This window comes from Triturus cristatus, chromosome 12 (genome assembly GCF_964204655.1).
Source record: "Triturus cristatus chromosome 12, aTriCri1.1, whole genome shotgun sequence".
Taxonomy (NCBI): domain Eukaryota; kingdom Metazoa; phylum Chordata; class Amphibia; order Caudata; family Salamandridae; genus Triturus; species Triturus cristatus.
In genome coordinates this window covers 632,946,203-632,961,826 of record NC_140595.1, presented here as the reverse complement: position 1 = coordinate 632,961,826, position 15,624 = coordinate 632,946,203, and the positions used below count along the sequence as shown (strand labels likewise).

General features: G+C 42.1%; 1 protein-coding gene across 4 annotated transcripts in view; it reads left to right on the top strand.

Annotated features, from left to right (window-relative positions):
• Nucleotides 1-15,624, top strand: part of BANP (BTG3 associated nuclear protein) — a 973,724-nt gene that overhangs the window by 124,684 nt on the left and 833,416 nt on the right. For all 4 annotated transcript variants that reach the window (XM_085637629.1, XM_085637628.1, XM_085637630.1 and 1 more), the window contains one exon: nt 12,921-13,120. In XM_085637629.1, coding sequence (XP_085493755.1) covers nt 12,921-13,120 — 200 coding nt within the window. The remainder of the gene's footprint in view (nt 1-12,920; nt 13,121-15,624) is intronic.

Below are 15,624 nucleotides of genomic sequence, written 5' to 3'. Positions count from 1 at the left end.
CTGGCTGAAGGTGTTAGCCCTGACCTTTAAGAGGACACAGAGATATTCAACAGCGGGACATAATGTTCTGGTTGGAGAATAGGTTAGTCAGTTATTTGGATTCGGAAGGATAGCAGAAGGATAGAAGAGGAAAAAAGGTTTGAATTTTATATATCGCTTGTTACCCCTGATGGGGTGTTGAAGCATGCTACTCCTGAAACCCATACAGGATTAGTGGTGAATTAGTATGGTGGAATATGAAAGTAATTTGAGTGGTGGATATTAGTCAGTTAATGGCCGAATACCACATATTTAGTGAAATCGGTGTTGATATAGGACTACATGATTTTAGCCAAGCATGGGAGCACGGATATTGGACGGAAGTTCTCTGGCAGAGACGCGTCCAGCGATGTTTTTTTTAAGTAGGGGGATAACCTTGGCATTTTTCCAGAAGGGTGACCTGTTAATCAGCTCCTGGCCCTCCGACAGGAGGCAGTTGAGGAATTTCCTGAAAAGATCCGGTTTTAAAGGATCATCAGGAGAGCCTGATTTTACCTTGGCCGACAAAGCCTCCATGTCTTTAGGGGACATGAGCAGAAGGTCCTGAAGGGAGTGAGGTATAGCGACCAGAGTAGGATTCTCCCGAAGTTCGGAGGCAGCCTTCCTCATGCAAAATGTGCTATAGATTCGTTCCACCTTGCTGATAAAATATTTAGCCAGTGTCTCGCATTGTAGGTTGGAGGATATAGTGCTATTAGCAGCAGGCGGGGGTTTTACCATTTCTTTCATAAGGGCAAAAATAGTTCTGGTAGGATTGCTGCTCGTCGTGCTCATGTTACCATAGAACGTTGCCTTGGTCTTCCGGACCAGTTTATGGTATACTTTGACTGCGTTCCTTTAGATAGTTTTCGCTGTGAGATCATATGCACTTCTCCAGGCCCATCCTAGGATTTTACATTTTTTCTTTTCCGCAATCAGCGACCCACCATACCAAGCGTGAGTTTGAGTATGTTTGGTGTGGGTAATTTTGGCCGGAATACAGCAATCTAATCTTTATTGACCATCCCCTAAAAGCAGCGTCTGCTGCCTCTATATCTGTTGGCCATTCTGGGCCATGCGGGTTTAGAGTGGATGTGAAAATGGTCGAATCCAATTTGTGCCACGGGCGCTTCACTGAAGACTGACGGGGGGGATTGCAGTGGGGGGCCTTCTATACGAAGGCCCTGTGGAGGAGACACCACTGCTATAACTGCTCTTAAGTATCCTGCTTAATAGGATGTACCTGTGAGATTGTATTAAAATGTTCATTTTTGAATTATTGTTTTTGCAAGCACACGTCCTCCACTTTTAGCCTTATGCTTGCTTAGTTTTTTTCCCTTTACTTATTGTTGGTGGTATATGCTTGCAAAACAAAAATAATACCCATCACATTTGTTTGCCAAGGCCAGAGATGCTGTCTTTGCTAGTGCTTCTTTAGGGTTGATGATAGTAGACCTACTGTGCGAATGCTGCAACGTCAGTGCTCCGTGAGCTATGCACGGTCTACTCACACAAGCTTGGACGTGTTCATATACTCTACATTAGGATGTATTAACCTATGTTAAATTACAGTCGAATATTTGTGTGATCGGTTTCAGCTTTGGGACTGGTGGTCCCGGAGGAAGGGGCTGTCGAGGATGAGTAATGCCACCAGGCGCTACTTTGTGCAGAGACGGTGGAAATGGAACCTGCTTTGTTTCCATGAATGAAATGTGAATTTGCTACACAAGTCATCAAGTGTAGAGCAGGGCCAGGAAGGGCCAGTGGTTGCTTCCTTTCAGCCCCATGACAGCTGGCGGAGTTTCTACGGTGGTCATGTGCAGCGCTCTATAGGAATGATTTACTGCTTTCTTAAGACACAGCATGCAAACAGACAGTCCGGATTCCAGCTCTGGTTTGTATCCGAGGCACCGTGCCAGAATACTTGTGTGTGTCTTTTTATGGGAAGTGGAAGGGGGGATGGGACTACTCCGAAAACTAATCGAAGGTATCTGGACTTTTGGAGACTTCCTTACAACTGATGGAAACTGTTGAGTTCCTTTTTAAGACTGTACAGTAGACAGAATTGCCGTCTTCTGGGGATTACTTGTGAGCAAGTATAATCTCTGGATTAACTCTAGCTGCACAGTAGCAATTGCCTGGACGATGTTTTGTGAAGATTTTCTTTAACATTGAACAGTGGGTTTAACTACTCCCTCTTAAACTCTCCTGATCCTTGTGTATGTACAACCAATTGCCAGTGTTGCTGTCCGTGACGCAGGGTGGCAGGTGGTAAGTCAGAATCTCAGTGACTAATTGATTTAATATAAATAATCCATATTTGTACAGTGCAAGCATATCACCCCTTAAGGTTTCAAGCCGCTGGCGGCTGTCGGGGAGATTAAGTGAGCTATTGCCCAGAGTCACATGGTGCTTACATGAGTTGCCACTGGGAATCGAACCGTGAGCCTGCACTCTGGAGACATCCGCTTTGGCCGCTGCGCCACACCTCTTTGGAGGTATCCATGTTTTCTACCCCCATGATTCGTCTTATGATGTGTTATCCTGCTGGCCATGTGGAGGGCCACCATTGAGCCTCCATTGTAGCCTGCAGATAAGCTTAGAGGTCCACGTTCTTTGTGCTGGCCGTTACATCGACATGGTTCTATAGGAAAGCGCTTACTTTGTACTTGCACCCTTCGTCATCATTAGCTCCATGCACATGAGTATTTTTAAACTTCTTTAACCAACACCCTGAAATCTAATACCATTAAACAGTTGTACCCACCATAAAAACTGCACAGATCAAAGTGCTGCTTACATCCCAACTCAACCACTAGCCCTAATTCATTCTGCAGGGCATTGCAGCCACACCACATTATGGTTTCCCTCCCTCCAAGAAGGACCTCCCAACTTTCTCTTTGTTGTTCTGTGGTGAGCTGAGGCCTACCACTGATAAAGTCAGTGGATCGCTCCTGAGGAGACTGTGTCAATTATCAGTACTTTCTCAACGTTCACAGGGTAAAGTCACCACACGTCTTCTAATGCACTGTTCCCTTTTACTGGGAGGCTTGGAACGGCAAATGGCTGGTGGTTTGATGCTGGACTCCACGCATCTATAAAGTACATCACTTAAAATTAAGTTATACTACTGTGCATGGCACCGAAATATGTTTTTCTTTAACCTACAAGATGTTGTGACCATGCCAAAACAATCTACAGCTTCCAAAGCCTTTTTGACCTATTGGTGTTACCAATGCTTTTTGGGTAGTGCAGCATTGGCAAATAGAAAAATGTTTTTTGTCGACGTGCAGAATCTACATAAAAATAAAAGAACGAGTGCCTATGTGTTGTGCCCCTGCTGGTGGCTGTTGTATTTAGTAAGCGCGATGATTAATGCATGCCCTTACATAATGACACGGGCATCATTTTATTTCTTTATTTACTGATCCATGATGGAGGATGCCACTGGGAGCGGTATATAAAAAAAATACTCTTCAATTGCTTTTTTGAAAGTGGAGCAGCCTACCAGCAAATGAGAACTGCTGGGCACTACAAAAAATAAAACATTTTGAGACCATGAGTAGTGGGGAAGCGGTGGAGAAACAGGTGGTGGGAGCAAGTTATGAGGGTCCAATGGTCGAGGTTTATGTCATGGGTGAGGGCGAGGATCGGATTGGTTGGGGGAGAAAGGAGCAACATGGACCACGTGGGGTTGGGGACAAGTCTTTGAATGAGAAAAGTAACACACATGGACAGGAGCAAAATGGGAGGAAAGAGAGAGCAACAGTAACCCGAGGGGGAGTGATTGGTGTGGGGGATGGCAACAGACAAGGGAGGGAGCAGGACAACACATGCACTCTTATTGAGTGACTAAAATAAGGAAAAAAGTAGATTGTGACCAATAAAGAAGTAATCCAAGCAATAGGATGGCAGAGTCTATGCTCTAGGGGAGAAACAATCGAAAGAAGAGAAAAGGAAGCTATTGAATAAGAAGCAAACAAATAAGTGACAAGAAAGGCAGCTAATGGTAAGTAATGGGTAAGGTCAAGCCTGCTGTAAGTTGTTGGGATAGTACACTAGGGGTCTTTTCCAAACCGGCACTAAGCGAGACCTAAAACCAGCTCCCAAACTCCCTGGTACCAACAAATTTGCACTTCCAACGGCTTTGAGTTCCAGACAGCAACAACCCCAGTTAAACCCAGAATTGAAGACTGGAACTTGTCCCCACAAACTGGGAGCAGAGGCAGTTTGATACGGACATTAAGATGTGTCCGACTCCCAACTAAAGGAAATTAAGTTCTTCTTTGGAGTGTCATCTGGATGCGGAAACAGACCTCATCAAGATGATACACCTCAATGAGATCTGATGCAATCCAAACCGGATGCTCAGCAGAAATGCCAACCTTCAGGACCCCTATTTAAGCAAGCACACTACTTTTAGAGCCCCTTAATATCCGTATCAACCTTTTAGATCGTTACAGTACTACGCCACCCTCAGACCTTGAGAAACACTTGGCTTGCATGCCACTGTAGGACTAAATGTGTTGTCTGGATTCTCAAACCATGTGGAACACTGAGGACTGGAATACATATAGCCGACTGTATTCTTTATGCATGAACATGTAATTGGACTTCTAGGAGCACACCAAAGATTTAATGACTACTTTAATGCATTTTTATCTACTATTGGGTCCCGGCTCTACTAACATGTAGAAATGTTATATACACAGATTGCATATACTTTTGACTTTTGTTTGTTTACATGCACATCTTTTGCGAAGACCTTGTTGTACCTAGCGGAAAGAGGGCCATACTCGTAATATGGAGTGTTGACAAATCTCATACTGAAGCACATCTTGCCCATTTCGCATTAAGGGGAGTAGTAGGCAGAAAGGATCTTACGGTGAATACAGTGTTAAAATGTATCATGTTTTTTCCCTGTAGGCATGCTGTTTGTTGATTACATTGCAGCTTTCCTTTTTACCTAGTTTCCAAATATTTTTGTTTCCCTGCTTAATTTACTGTCCCAGTTCCTCTTTATCGTGTGGCCTGTTTTTTAGGTCTCACCTGTGACAGTGCATACGCTCTTGCTTGCAAGAGATATTGTATACAACAAGAGTCTTGCAGTGCACCCATTGCTCAACATGCCTTGGCTTTATTGTCACTCTTATTTTCTGCTCTCTAATTGGCACCCACCTGCTGGCTTCAGTCCTCTTTTTTCAGCCGGAGCATAGACTAAGTACTGATTGGGCTTCAGCTTGATTGCTGTCCTTCAAGATTATTGGCTCTTCCATTGCTTTTTCTTCATGCTGTGCAGCATGGGCACTGCTGACTTTGGCAATGGTTTGCAGCCATGCTGTATAGCAGCATGGCTGCTGTGCAGAGTGGCTAAAAATAAAAATGACTATGAGAAATCCAGTGCTGATGCACTTAAAAAAAGCATATTAGCCTTGGCTGCATCATAGCATTTTTTAAAAATTAGTTTTAGCCACACTGGAAAGCATCAGTGCTGCTGTACAGCATGGCTAGAAAACCTTGCCAAAGCCAATAGCTCTCATAGGCTAGACCTATTGGTTTTGCCAATGCTTGTTCTTTAGTGTGGCTTTTTAATGTTAGTTCAGGTTCTTCTGGTCTAATTTGGTTTCATGCTTATTCACTTTTATAGTGTTGTTTCTATTTCCACGTTACTTTCTGTGGCAGCACTTGCAGCCGTCAATAGTTAGGGGGGAGGATGTAGCCTTACGGCTAGAGTGGTCACCCTCGAAACTGGGGAACCAGGTTCGAGTCTCGGCAACGACGTTCAACATCCTGTGATTCTGGGCATATCACTTAATCTCCTTGTGCTCAACAAAAATGAATGTGTCCTTCTGTAACGAAACTGGTGCTATGTAAAGCGCTCTGATACCCGATGTCTTGGGTCTAGTTCGTGCTATATAAAAAAAAAAAAGTTACCCCCTTCAATAATTACTCAGCTGTTGTGCTCATCTCTAGTTGAGGAGTTACTATTAGCACATCTGTACGTATTTTTACTTTTCTGCATATTATTGCTTGCATGCTAGACACAGATGTTAATCTGGGGAATGGTGCATTCACCATCCACTGTTGCAGAGGCAACGATACAAAGTGATCACAGGGGTTGCATACATGCTGACTTGTCACCTAACGGCTCGAATTAGTCCGCAAGATAAAAGCAATGACTTTTGAATTCAACCTCTAGATCCGTTCCTGTGACACCCTCAAGATTTTATGATCTTAATTCGTTAATGCAATGTAAGGGGCAGGCGCAGTCCCTGAAATGCACTCTTAGCCTTGGGATTAAGCAGTCCAGTTGCCTTAAATCCATTTATTTCTGAAAACTGCCAAGTCTTTAGTACCAAATTTCTTGAAAAGAAACTTGTCCTTAGTAAACAAATATTTTTACGTTAGATATGTTAGCAAAAAGGTCTAGGAAGAAGGATATGAAGAAAAAAAAATAAGTGTACAATTGTCTAAGCAAATGCCAGCTTCTTCTTTGTTACAAAAAAATAGCAAATATTTATGGGCACTTAGGAAAATACACGCTCTAGACAGCCAGTCCTACCACCACATCCCACACTATACTTCAATATTAAGTTTCAAAGTTAACTTCTAAAGATCTTCCATTTGCAGGAAATTTGCCTATTAAGATAAGGGACAAGGCTTTAGTAACTTTAAATAAATCATCTTTAAAAAGTCTCAATATCCTCGGCTATAGCTATACCTTGGGAAAACATGCAGATAAAAGTCTCAATCTAAAGCCCCACCCAATCTTCAGCCAGACACACTCTTACAGTTCATAGTTACCTACAAAACACCTTTCTTTGAAAATATTTGTTTGCCTCAATTATCAACTTTGATTAGGGATGAATTACTTTAGAAAGGAAGCTTCAGAGTCTGGGTCTGCAGAATGCATTCCATTTCTCATTTTAGCTGGTTGCCCTTCTGAGCACTCTTCATTGATGATTTGACAGTAGATGCCCTTGCTATCTTTATAGCAGAGAGAAGTGGAATAGAAAGTATCCGGCATAACGAAGTCTCGAGGATGGTTTGTTGCTCTTTTCAGGGGACTCTCAGATGATGTGGGCTTTACGCTCAAGTTATTTTTGGCAGAAGAATCTACTACACTGTAATCCCCCAGCCTTTAAAGCCAGATACACTGCTACTTGGACAATCTTTTACAGACCCCCTTCCCCATCTGCTGCTACCAACAGAAAATCAATGTCCTTCTGGTTTAGGATCATAGCAATAAGAATTTCACATTTGACTTTTGAGCCAGCAAACCTAATCACCATCGTGGAAAGGGCATGAAAATGGAGTTTGCGGGTTTTTCTGCTTTTCTTTTTTTCCCCAGATGGTTTATAGTTCTTGTCTGTCCCCCTGGGCTCATCCACACTCAAAGGTCTACTATGAGGGGATAGACTTGTGACAAAGTATTTGCACAAATGTCCCCTGGCCTCACCCTTCTGCAGCTGAACTTGGATCTGGCAATTAATCTTTTCAGAATAAGGTTAACCCTTACAGGTTATCAAGAACAGGGCAGTGATTGCCCAGGACTTGAAGGAGACTAAAACAGCTAGTGCAGGCAAGCATGTGGTACCCGAGTGCCGTTTTGCTCGCAACAGGCTTTCTCTATCGACCTCTGCATTGTCCGATGTGTGCTCTTTGCTGCTCTAAGACCATCAGTGTGAACTGTGACCTTACAGGCAAGGACATTTATTGTGTTATGCGTCATAAAAATGTGCATCAAAAGGCCAGTCTTTCGTAGAAACAACCAGTCCTAGCAAGCTGGCACGATCCAATACAATAATAACGCTTAAGCTGCAAAATGGAACATATATGTTCCTTGGATGCAAGTAAAAGCTTCGCCTCGTGGGTAGGTGAGGGCAGAAAAAGTGGGTATGAGAAGCTCCTGCCAGGAGAATGGCTGTTCTGTAGGATTCTTGGCCAGGCACCAGATGAGGCTAACGTCGCTTGAGACCTATAGTTTAAAAACTTTTTAATGGGTCAGAAAAAATCACACGTACATCCACCAAGAGGACAACCAGGTAAGCAGGGAGAGCTCAATGAAAATATACAAACAAAACAAAATGAATCACGATTAAAAATAAATAGATACCTTTAACTGTCCCTGCTGGACACCGGGGAGGATGAGTTTGGGGGGAAGAAAATGAGAAGAGGAAGAAAAAGCTAAAGGTAACATCTCACTGTAGCAACTTGTCTTGACATACAAACTCCAGTCAAAAATGTTGGGGTTTAAACATTATGCTAAGCCTTGTCCAATATGTTAATGTAAACTCTGTCTCCCAAACTTCTCCATGCCTCAACAACATTTATTCAGACCTTTTCGTCCTGGTCTCATTAAACACTTTAGCTTCATTGTTCTGTGTAACTAGATGACACATTCTCTTAAAAGGTCACGCTCAACTTGCCGGATGCATCCAAATCCTGGTTGAGTTGCATTTTTTAAATGCTAATCCGTTTTTCTCTGTGTCTCTGGGTAGCCTGCTGTAGATTGGAAAAAAATGAATTCTATATCCCTCAATAGTAGCCGATTTCTTTGTAGAACTTTCAGAACTTTTCTAGCTGTTCAATGCAATTCCCTTCCCCCTCCATCTGAGGATGGAACCATCGGAGCTTTTGTACCAAAGGAGACTAAAAACATGGCTATTTCCCCCAGATACCAACACAGTCCTTAATCTCGGTCCTGGCAAGTAGTTAGACATAGGCTACTTTATGTCCTGATCTGGTTTCTCTCTTGCAGCGTGGGGACGCGCCGTTAGGTGCAACCAAGCGCTTTACAAATACCCATATTATTATTATTAGTATTATTAACTTTCTCTCTGTTTCCTGTGGGCTACCCAGTTCTGCCATGACTGAAACCTTAGACTATTTCCTGTCTTTTTCCTGGTGGGCGATAACTTTATAGAAGTTTCAGAACTTTCTCTCTGTTTCCTGTGGGCTACCCAGTTCTGCCATGACTGAAACCTTTGTCTAATTCCTGTCTTTTTCCCGGTGGCCGATAACTTTATAGAAGTTTCAGAATTTTCTCTCTGTTTCCTGTGGGCTACCCAATTCTGCCACAACAGAATCTTTATTTCCTTTTTGCTCATGGTGGGGAGTCTAAATGCTTTTTATACGTCAGCTCCTTGTAGGGATCCTGGGGATTGGATCTGGATATCTAAAAAGCTTGGATCAGATTGTGAAGCGGGTAACCTGACCCCAGCGAATGAGGGGGATCTCTGAATTCTGATGTTGGCAATCCAGAATGTGTCCTGCATGTAGTCTGCCTGAGATTCAAGCTGAATCAGTGCAGATATAGCTCCAAATCAAAACTAGTCTTGTTTCCCAAGCACCTTCTTTCACATCTACTGCCATAGACTCTAGCTCCAAACTTGTTTTAGTGGTGGAGAGCCTTTTATCATGAAGTTCACTATGGTTTCAATGGAAGAAATCTTTGTTTCAGTGGTTGGAGTAGTTTGTTGCAATTCCCAAAGCTTGGCCAGAAACAAAGACACTCTTCGAGTCAGTCCGCCATATTCTCTCCCACTGCTTTGTTCTTTCACAGTCTCTTATCTCAGCGACTTTGAAAATCTGGGATTTAAAAAGTCTGTAGTCCGACATTGATTTCCGGAACCCCAAAGATTGAGTTCTGCCAGAGCCTCAGGAGAGCACGTCCGCTCCAGAGCCAACCTGGGTTTGCCTCCCCTTTTTTTTCTATGAGGCTTATGAACGATGTCCAGGACCCTCCTAAAAACAATGATTGTGAAGATCCTCCATCAATACTACAAAACCACCTGCATTTACCCACATTGAAGGGGTAGTCAAAAGCAGTAGTGCTCCATGTGACCGCAGAAATGCAGAAGAGTAGATCGTCACTTAGAAGTATGAAGCGCCTTATCACAAAGGCAGGCATTCAAGATGTGCATTTGGCTTTTGAAGGGGTCACCTACCATTCGAGTGGTGATTCAGTCTTGCCACCCCACTATTAACGCAGCTTTCGTTCAGTGTGCAACTGTTCCTGGACCTCTTATACCGGCGTGCAACTCGGCAAATAGTTCCTCAGACGAAACTCTAGACTGGATGGCTGCCTCCATGTGAGTTTCTCACTGGCAAGACTTGAGTACAGAGTCATCACTGCAATGGCATATAGAGACAAACTCACAGATCAGTGGCTGCTCTGTAAAGCTAGTCTTTTACTTCAGTCGCTCAAAAGGTCAGAATTACTTTAGCCTGCTCGAAGCTGTTTCGTTCCTGTCCCTTAGCCAGTTGGTTTCCTTCACCACCATTCCGTTGGAATTTGCTTCTTGAAGATGCATCCCATACTCATGAGTTACATTGTTTTCATATTGACATCTTCGAGCTTGGGGCATCCTCCTAGCCCTAAAATAATTCATAGCACTCATCTAACTTTTTGTTACAGTGCTTGAACACACAGAGGGTGATGATTTGCAGCTTCTTTTATGCTAGATGTTCCTGACCTATGTAATGTGTGTCAGAGCAAAATATCTCTGTTGCTTGCTGTTGTGTGTGAAAATTGATCCCAGAGACGACTGCTTTGTAGTGCCCAACACAGTAAGAACCATCTGGTGTCAAATTTAAATTTTGATGTACGATCGCTCATAGAGGCTGACTTTTTCACCTTCTAACAAGGGTCCAAAAGCCAGCAAATGCTTTCTCAATGGTCAAGCAATGCTCTTCCCTGTGTGCAATGCATCTACTTTTTAACTGGTGAGGGGCATTGCTCTTCTGACAAATGTCGTCCTAACGGTCTTCATATTTTAGTTATGAATCCCACCCTCCTTCGGCCTTGGCAAACTAGTGTGAAGCAGTATAATCGCTATACAGATCTTATGGTAAGAAAGTTACCATAATTTTTTCTTAAATTCGTTCAGATGGTCTTCCACATGTTGCAGGATACATGTCATTTTAGATAATCCTAAAGCCTTGTGTGGGACAGAGTTTAAGCTTGAATTTCCATTGGTGAGCATGAAGACTTGTTTATTGTTTAGGCTGTAGCTGTAGATAGCCTTCTCAGACTGTACGCAGGAAGCAGTTCCTTAGGTTTCAAGACTGGAGGAAGTAGCTTTGATTTTATTTGTTGACACTTGAGGGTGTAACCAGTCCTTCTTTCTTGTGTACGCAGCATCATCCCATTAAGGTGTGACCACGGTTCCAATGTATTTAGCTGATACTTGTAGAGGTCGTTTGATTGGGGCCTACAGAAACACCCAGCGATAGGTTTTTATTGTTTTCCTTGAGGCAGCAAAGCCTAATTTCGAAAAATTGTTTAAAAAAATTCTTCAATAAAGGTAACCAAATACGCGACTTATTGTCTGACAAATGAATATGATGAAAATGTTTTTGAAAATGTAATGTATCACTCGAACAAAAACACTGTAAAACTGTTTTGAGTGAAAGTAATAAACCAACTTTTGCTGGAAAAATCTCAAAGCTATTGGGCTTTTGAACTGATTGGGTTTTTACTGCATGCTAATTATGATATACAGAGAAAATGTTAAAAAACAAAATATCATCATTTTTTCGTGAAAAAAGGAAAAGTTATGGGAGCATACAAAAACTATTTCAAGCCACATCATAATAATATAAACTTGACTTTTATTACAACAGTTTGACTTTGGATATTTAGAAACTGAATTTTCAAAGTGAGTTAGCTTCCACCAGCAACTGGTACCATTATAAACAACCGGTCAGGATCCTCCAATGTTATTTTATTTTTTTAATTAGAAAGAATATAAATTGTTATAAAGCCCCGGAGCTTAGAGAAACCAAGTGGTGGGCATAGACAGATTCCCAAAACAACATAGAAAAAGAGTTGCATAGGCTCACCTATTAATACATGTGAATACTGTATGCCTCTTTTAAATATGCTGTTTGTACTCCGTTTTAATTGGAAAACATTCAGCAAGCATAAATAACTTCTTTCAGGAATTGACAGAAATTCTTGTAAAATGTAAAAATGCTAGCAATTTATTGTCTGTTAGTGAACCAGCTTAAATTGCATTTTTACAGAATAAGAAATTAATTTAGCAAGCATAAATAACTTCTTTCGGGAATTGTAAGAACTTCCTTGTAAAATGAAATAATTCTAACAATTTGTCTATTTTGTGTGTACATGTAGTGAACGTTCTTAAATTGCATTTTTACAGAATAAGAAATGAATTAACAGTTTGTTATTTACCTTTTAATGAATGCCAACGTTTTCTACGTAGGAAATACAATCTGCTAATATATCTTACTTGTGAAACTTAAGTCAACTTTTCTTCTGAATGATTGTCTCTGCAGTTTCTCACAGCACTTTTGGCATTCCTCTATAAACCCACCTGAGCTTTCTCATGTTTCTTCTGCAAGTAATACACGAGTCAGTTGCAGGGCAGGCATCCAGGTTGGACAGCCCTGCGGAGAGATGTGCTTAAAATATGTTGTCTCTCCTTATTGCCATATTCCAATTCATCTTTTGCGTTGGACACTTTCCAAGTCATGATAATGACGACGCTGATTGATTTTCTTACCTATTCTGGAAGCGTACTTCATCTTCCTCTTACCTGGTTGGCGTTTTATAAGGAAGGACATGATTCCTCAATCAGTAGACTGATAGGTGCTGCTTCATGTGTGCCTCTGGTCACATGAATCCTTTATCACCACTAATGGTCGTTATGGCACAGTTTCCAGGATTGTCCAACAGATGAGTATGGTGGGGCATGTTGCGAAGGAAAGGGGCGTAAAATTAAGACTATAGAAGATTATGCACAAATATGTCACGTAATCTTTATTTGAAATCTGACAAATAATCAATGTTTAATGGAGCCCTACAGGTCTTTGTTTATAGAATAGATGTCTTTTGATTAACTTGTATTACATTTCAAATTGATTTCCCTTTTCAGGCCTTCTTATTTTCACTTAACCAAACAATATGTCTACGACTGGACAGTATAGAGGCAAAGCTTCAAGCCCTAGAGGCGACCTGCAAATCGTTAGAAGAGAAGCTGGACCTTGTCATGAACAAACAACAGTGTCCTATCCAAGTTCCGATGGTGGCCGGCTCGCCGCTGGGTGCTACGCAGACCTGGAATAAAGTACGATGGTAAGCCATGGCTGCTGGAAGGGTCCACTCGAAGAAGAGCCCGTACATGCTTTGCTACAGCTGTGAAATTGCTGACTTGACTCATTCAAAAACTCTGTTTTACAATAGCTGTATGAAGCCATATTGCTTTGTGAAAACCTTTCTAATAAAATCACCTGTTAAGTCATTTCTGCAGTTCATGTGTAGATTGTGAGGATTTTATGAAGTGTAGTTGCTAATATTTTAGAAGTCTTACTAGCTTCACCATTGATAAGTGTTTTCAAGGTTGCAGTAGCTTTTGGAGCAATTTGATGTTTGAAAAATGTTTTAATATTTATGCATATTTATTCTCAAGTGCAAATTACTCTGATCTAAATTTTGAGAAAGGCCACAAGCCTAAAATGCACAAATTAGAAGTTGAATTGAAATGAATGTCCTGGAGAGGTTGGAACAAGATTGTCTTTTGCGTGTTTGGGAGCATCTGCTTTGCCGGGTGAGTATCAGAAATATATTATCCACCAGGCATGCTGGCTACTTTTACTCATTTCAAAAATTTAAGTCAGAAACCATGGTACCTTCAGGACATGCGTTGTTTGTTCCATTTGGAGTGGCGCTTTGGCCGATGCCAGCTTTCTAACCCTCCCCAGTGACTGCCCATGGCCAACAGAGGTAGCGGGGAGGAAGAGCGGATGTTTACAATTGACTGACAGCCGCACTTAAAAGCTTAAGGGTTGTAAAGCCAGATCCACTTTAACATAGGGAGCTACTGGAGCATAGATCTTACAGGAAGCTGTAGACTTTCTCTGGCTTTTCATTTTTAGCTGTATGCAAGGATTGTTTAGACCTACCAAACTAAGACCACATAAGCTGTTTTGAATGACTTCTGCATAGATGTTGCGGAGGTTGGTTCCTTTTACACCAGTCAGCTAAGGAAGAGCGATTTTGGTTTTTTATTTCATCTGCATTGCTAGTCAAGCTTTCATCCTGTGCTGAGACCTGTATTTACATTAACACATCTACTAACTTTAATAGGGCAATTTTGTGCTTGATCAAATCTAAAGGCTTAATTTGCATTTGAGTGATAATGGGAAATTGTCCACTTTCTGGAGAGAGTGCTAAATGTGGTGAAGATTCTCTTAGTGTTAATTTATCGTTCATAGAAATAGATAGCATATTGAATGAGAGTCCACACTGGAATCCACTCCAGATTTCGTAGTAGCTCCAGAAATCTGAGGGTTTTCCATCATCATCCAACTCTGATTTGTGCTATAAGAAATGTGTTCCTTGGCTCTAAGCGGGGTTCTTGCCACAGAGGTGGACGGAACAAGTTTGAGCATTTTGTCTGAGGTATTTGTTCCTGTGTGCCATAGAGGGAACGTCAAAGGTCACATTCCTCGCAATTAAAAAAATTAAACTGTTTGTATGTTTCTGATATTTATCTGTTGTTTCTATATTTGTATCCTGTCTGTTTTCCATACTGGATGATGCTAGGGATAAGTTTTTGGTTTTCCCAAGTACTTGCAGCTAATCGAATTCTTAACCCTGTTTACATATACAAAGGCCAGTTTTCACTCCGGGCTATTTATTCAGTTTGCTCGTTTTATCAGAGTTTGGGTGAGCACTGTCCATTCCAAGTTAGGCACTAATGAAGTCTAATGGACTCCTGACATTGTAAGGTTCTTTGTGTCCTCACTAGAAGCACTCTTCAAAATGAACAATGAGAATCTAGAGGGAAGTAAGATGGCGGACGCTTAGAGGCCGATTGCGGAACTGGCGAAGCTGCTCTGGGTTTTGGTTATGATGTGAAGACCCCTACAGGCTTACAGAATATGGTTAACTCCTTGAGGGGTTTGGAAAATACCCCCCATACCCTTCATACCACTTTATGGGGGCTCGGAACTCCCGTAAAAAAGTTTGGACTGGTTTTTTTTCTGTCTCTGAAGGGGCTGAATGGTCTGATGATGATCAAAGCTCATCACTAGGGGGGAGTAACTTGGATTCAGACCATGAGAACACTGATCTAGATCTCCCTACAATAACTAAGAAACCTAAGGCGCAGTCAGATGTACAAGGTCGAGGAGGAAAAGACCTAAAATGGGACTATTCATCCGCCACCCTACTCTCTGGTAAACTCCCCCCGGTAACTGGCACCACCCCCTCTATGCTGGAGGTTATACATCAGGCCATCCTCTCCCACAGGAAAGAAACGCGTCCGGATAGTCGCAAGGCGCAGGCCGCCATGAGAAAAATGCAAGGGGTCGTCAGGAAGCTCTCCAAGGCATGTTTTAATGTAGGTGAGAGAGTGACAAACCTCGAGGAAAGAATAGTCGCGACTGAGGCAGAAGCAGCCAGTGCATCAACCCAGGTGGAGGCTCAAAGCTCACAGATTAAGGACATCCAGTGGAAGCTCGAGGATTTTGAGAACAGGCAGAGGAGGAATAATCTTAGGGTATTGGGGGTGCTAGAGGGAGTGGAAGGGCCGGACGTTAGGGTATACATAATCAAACTGTTTAAGTCCGCCTTTC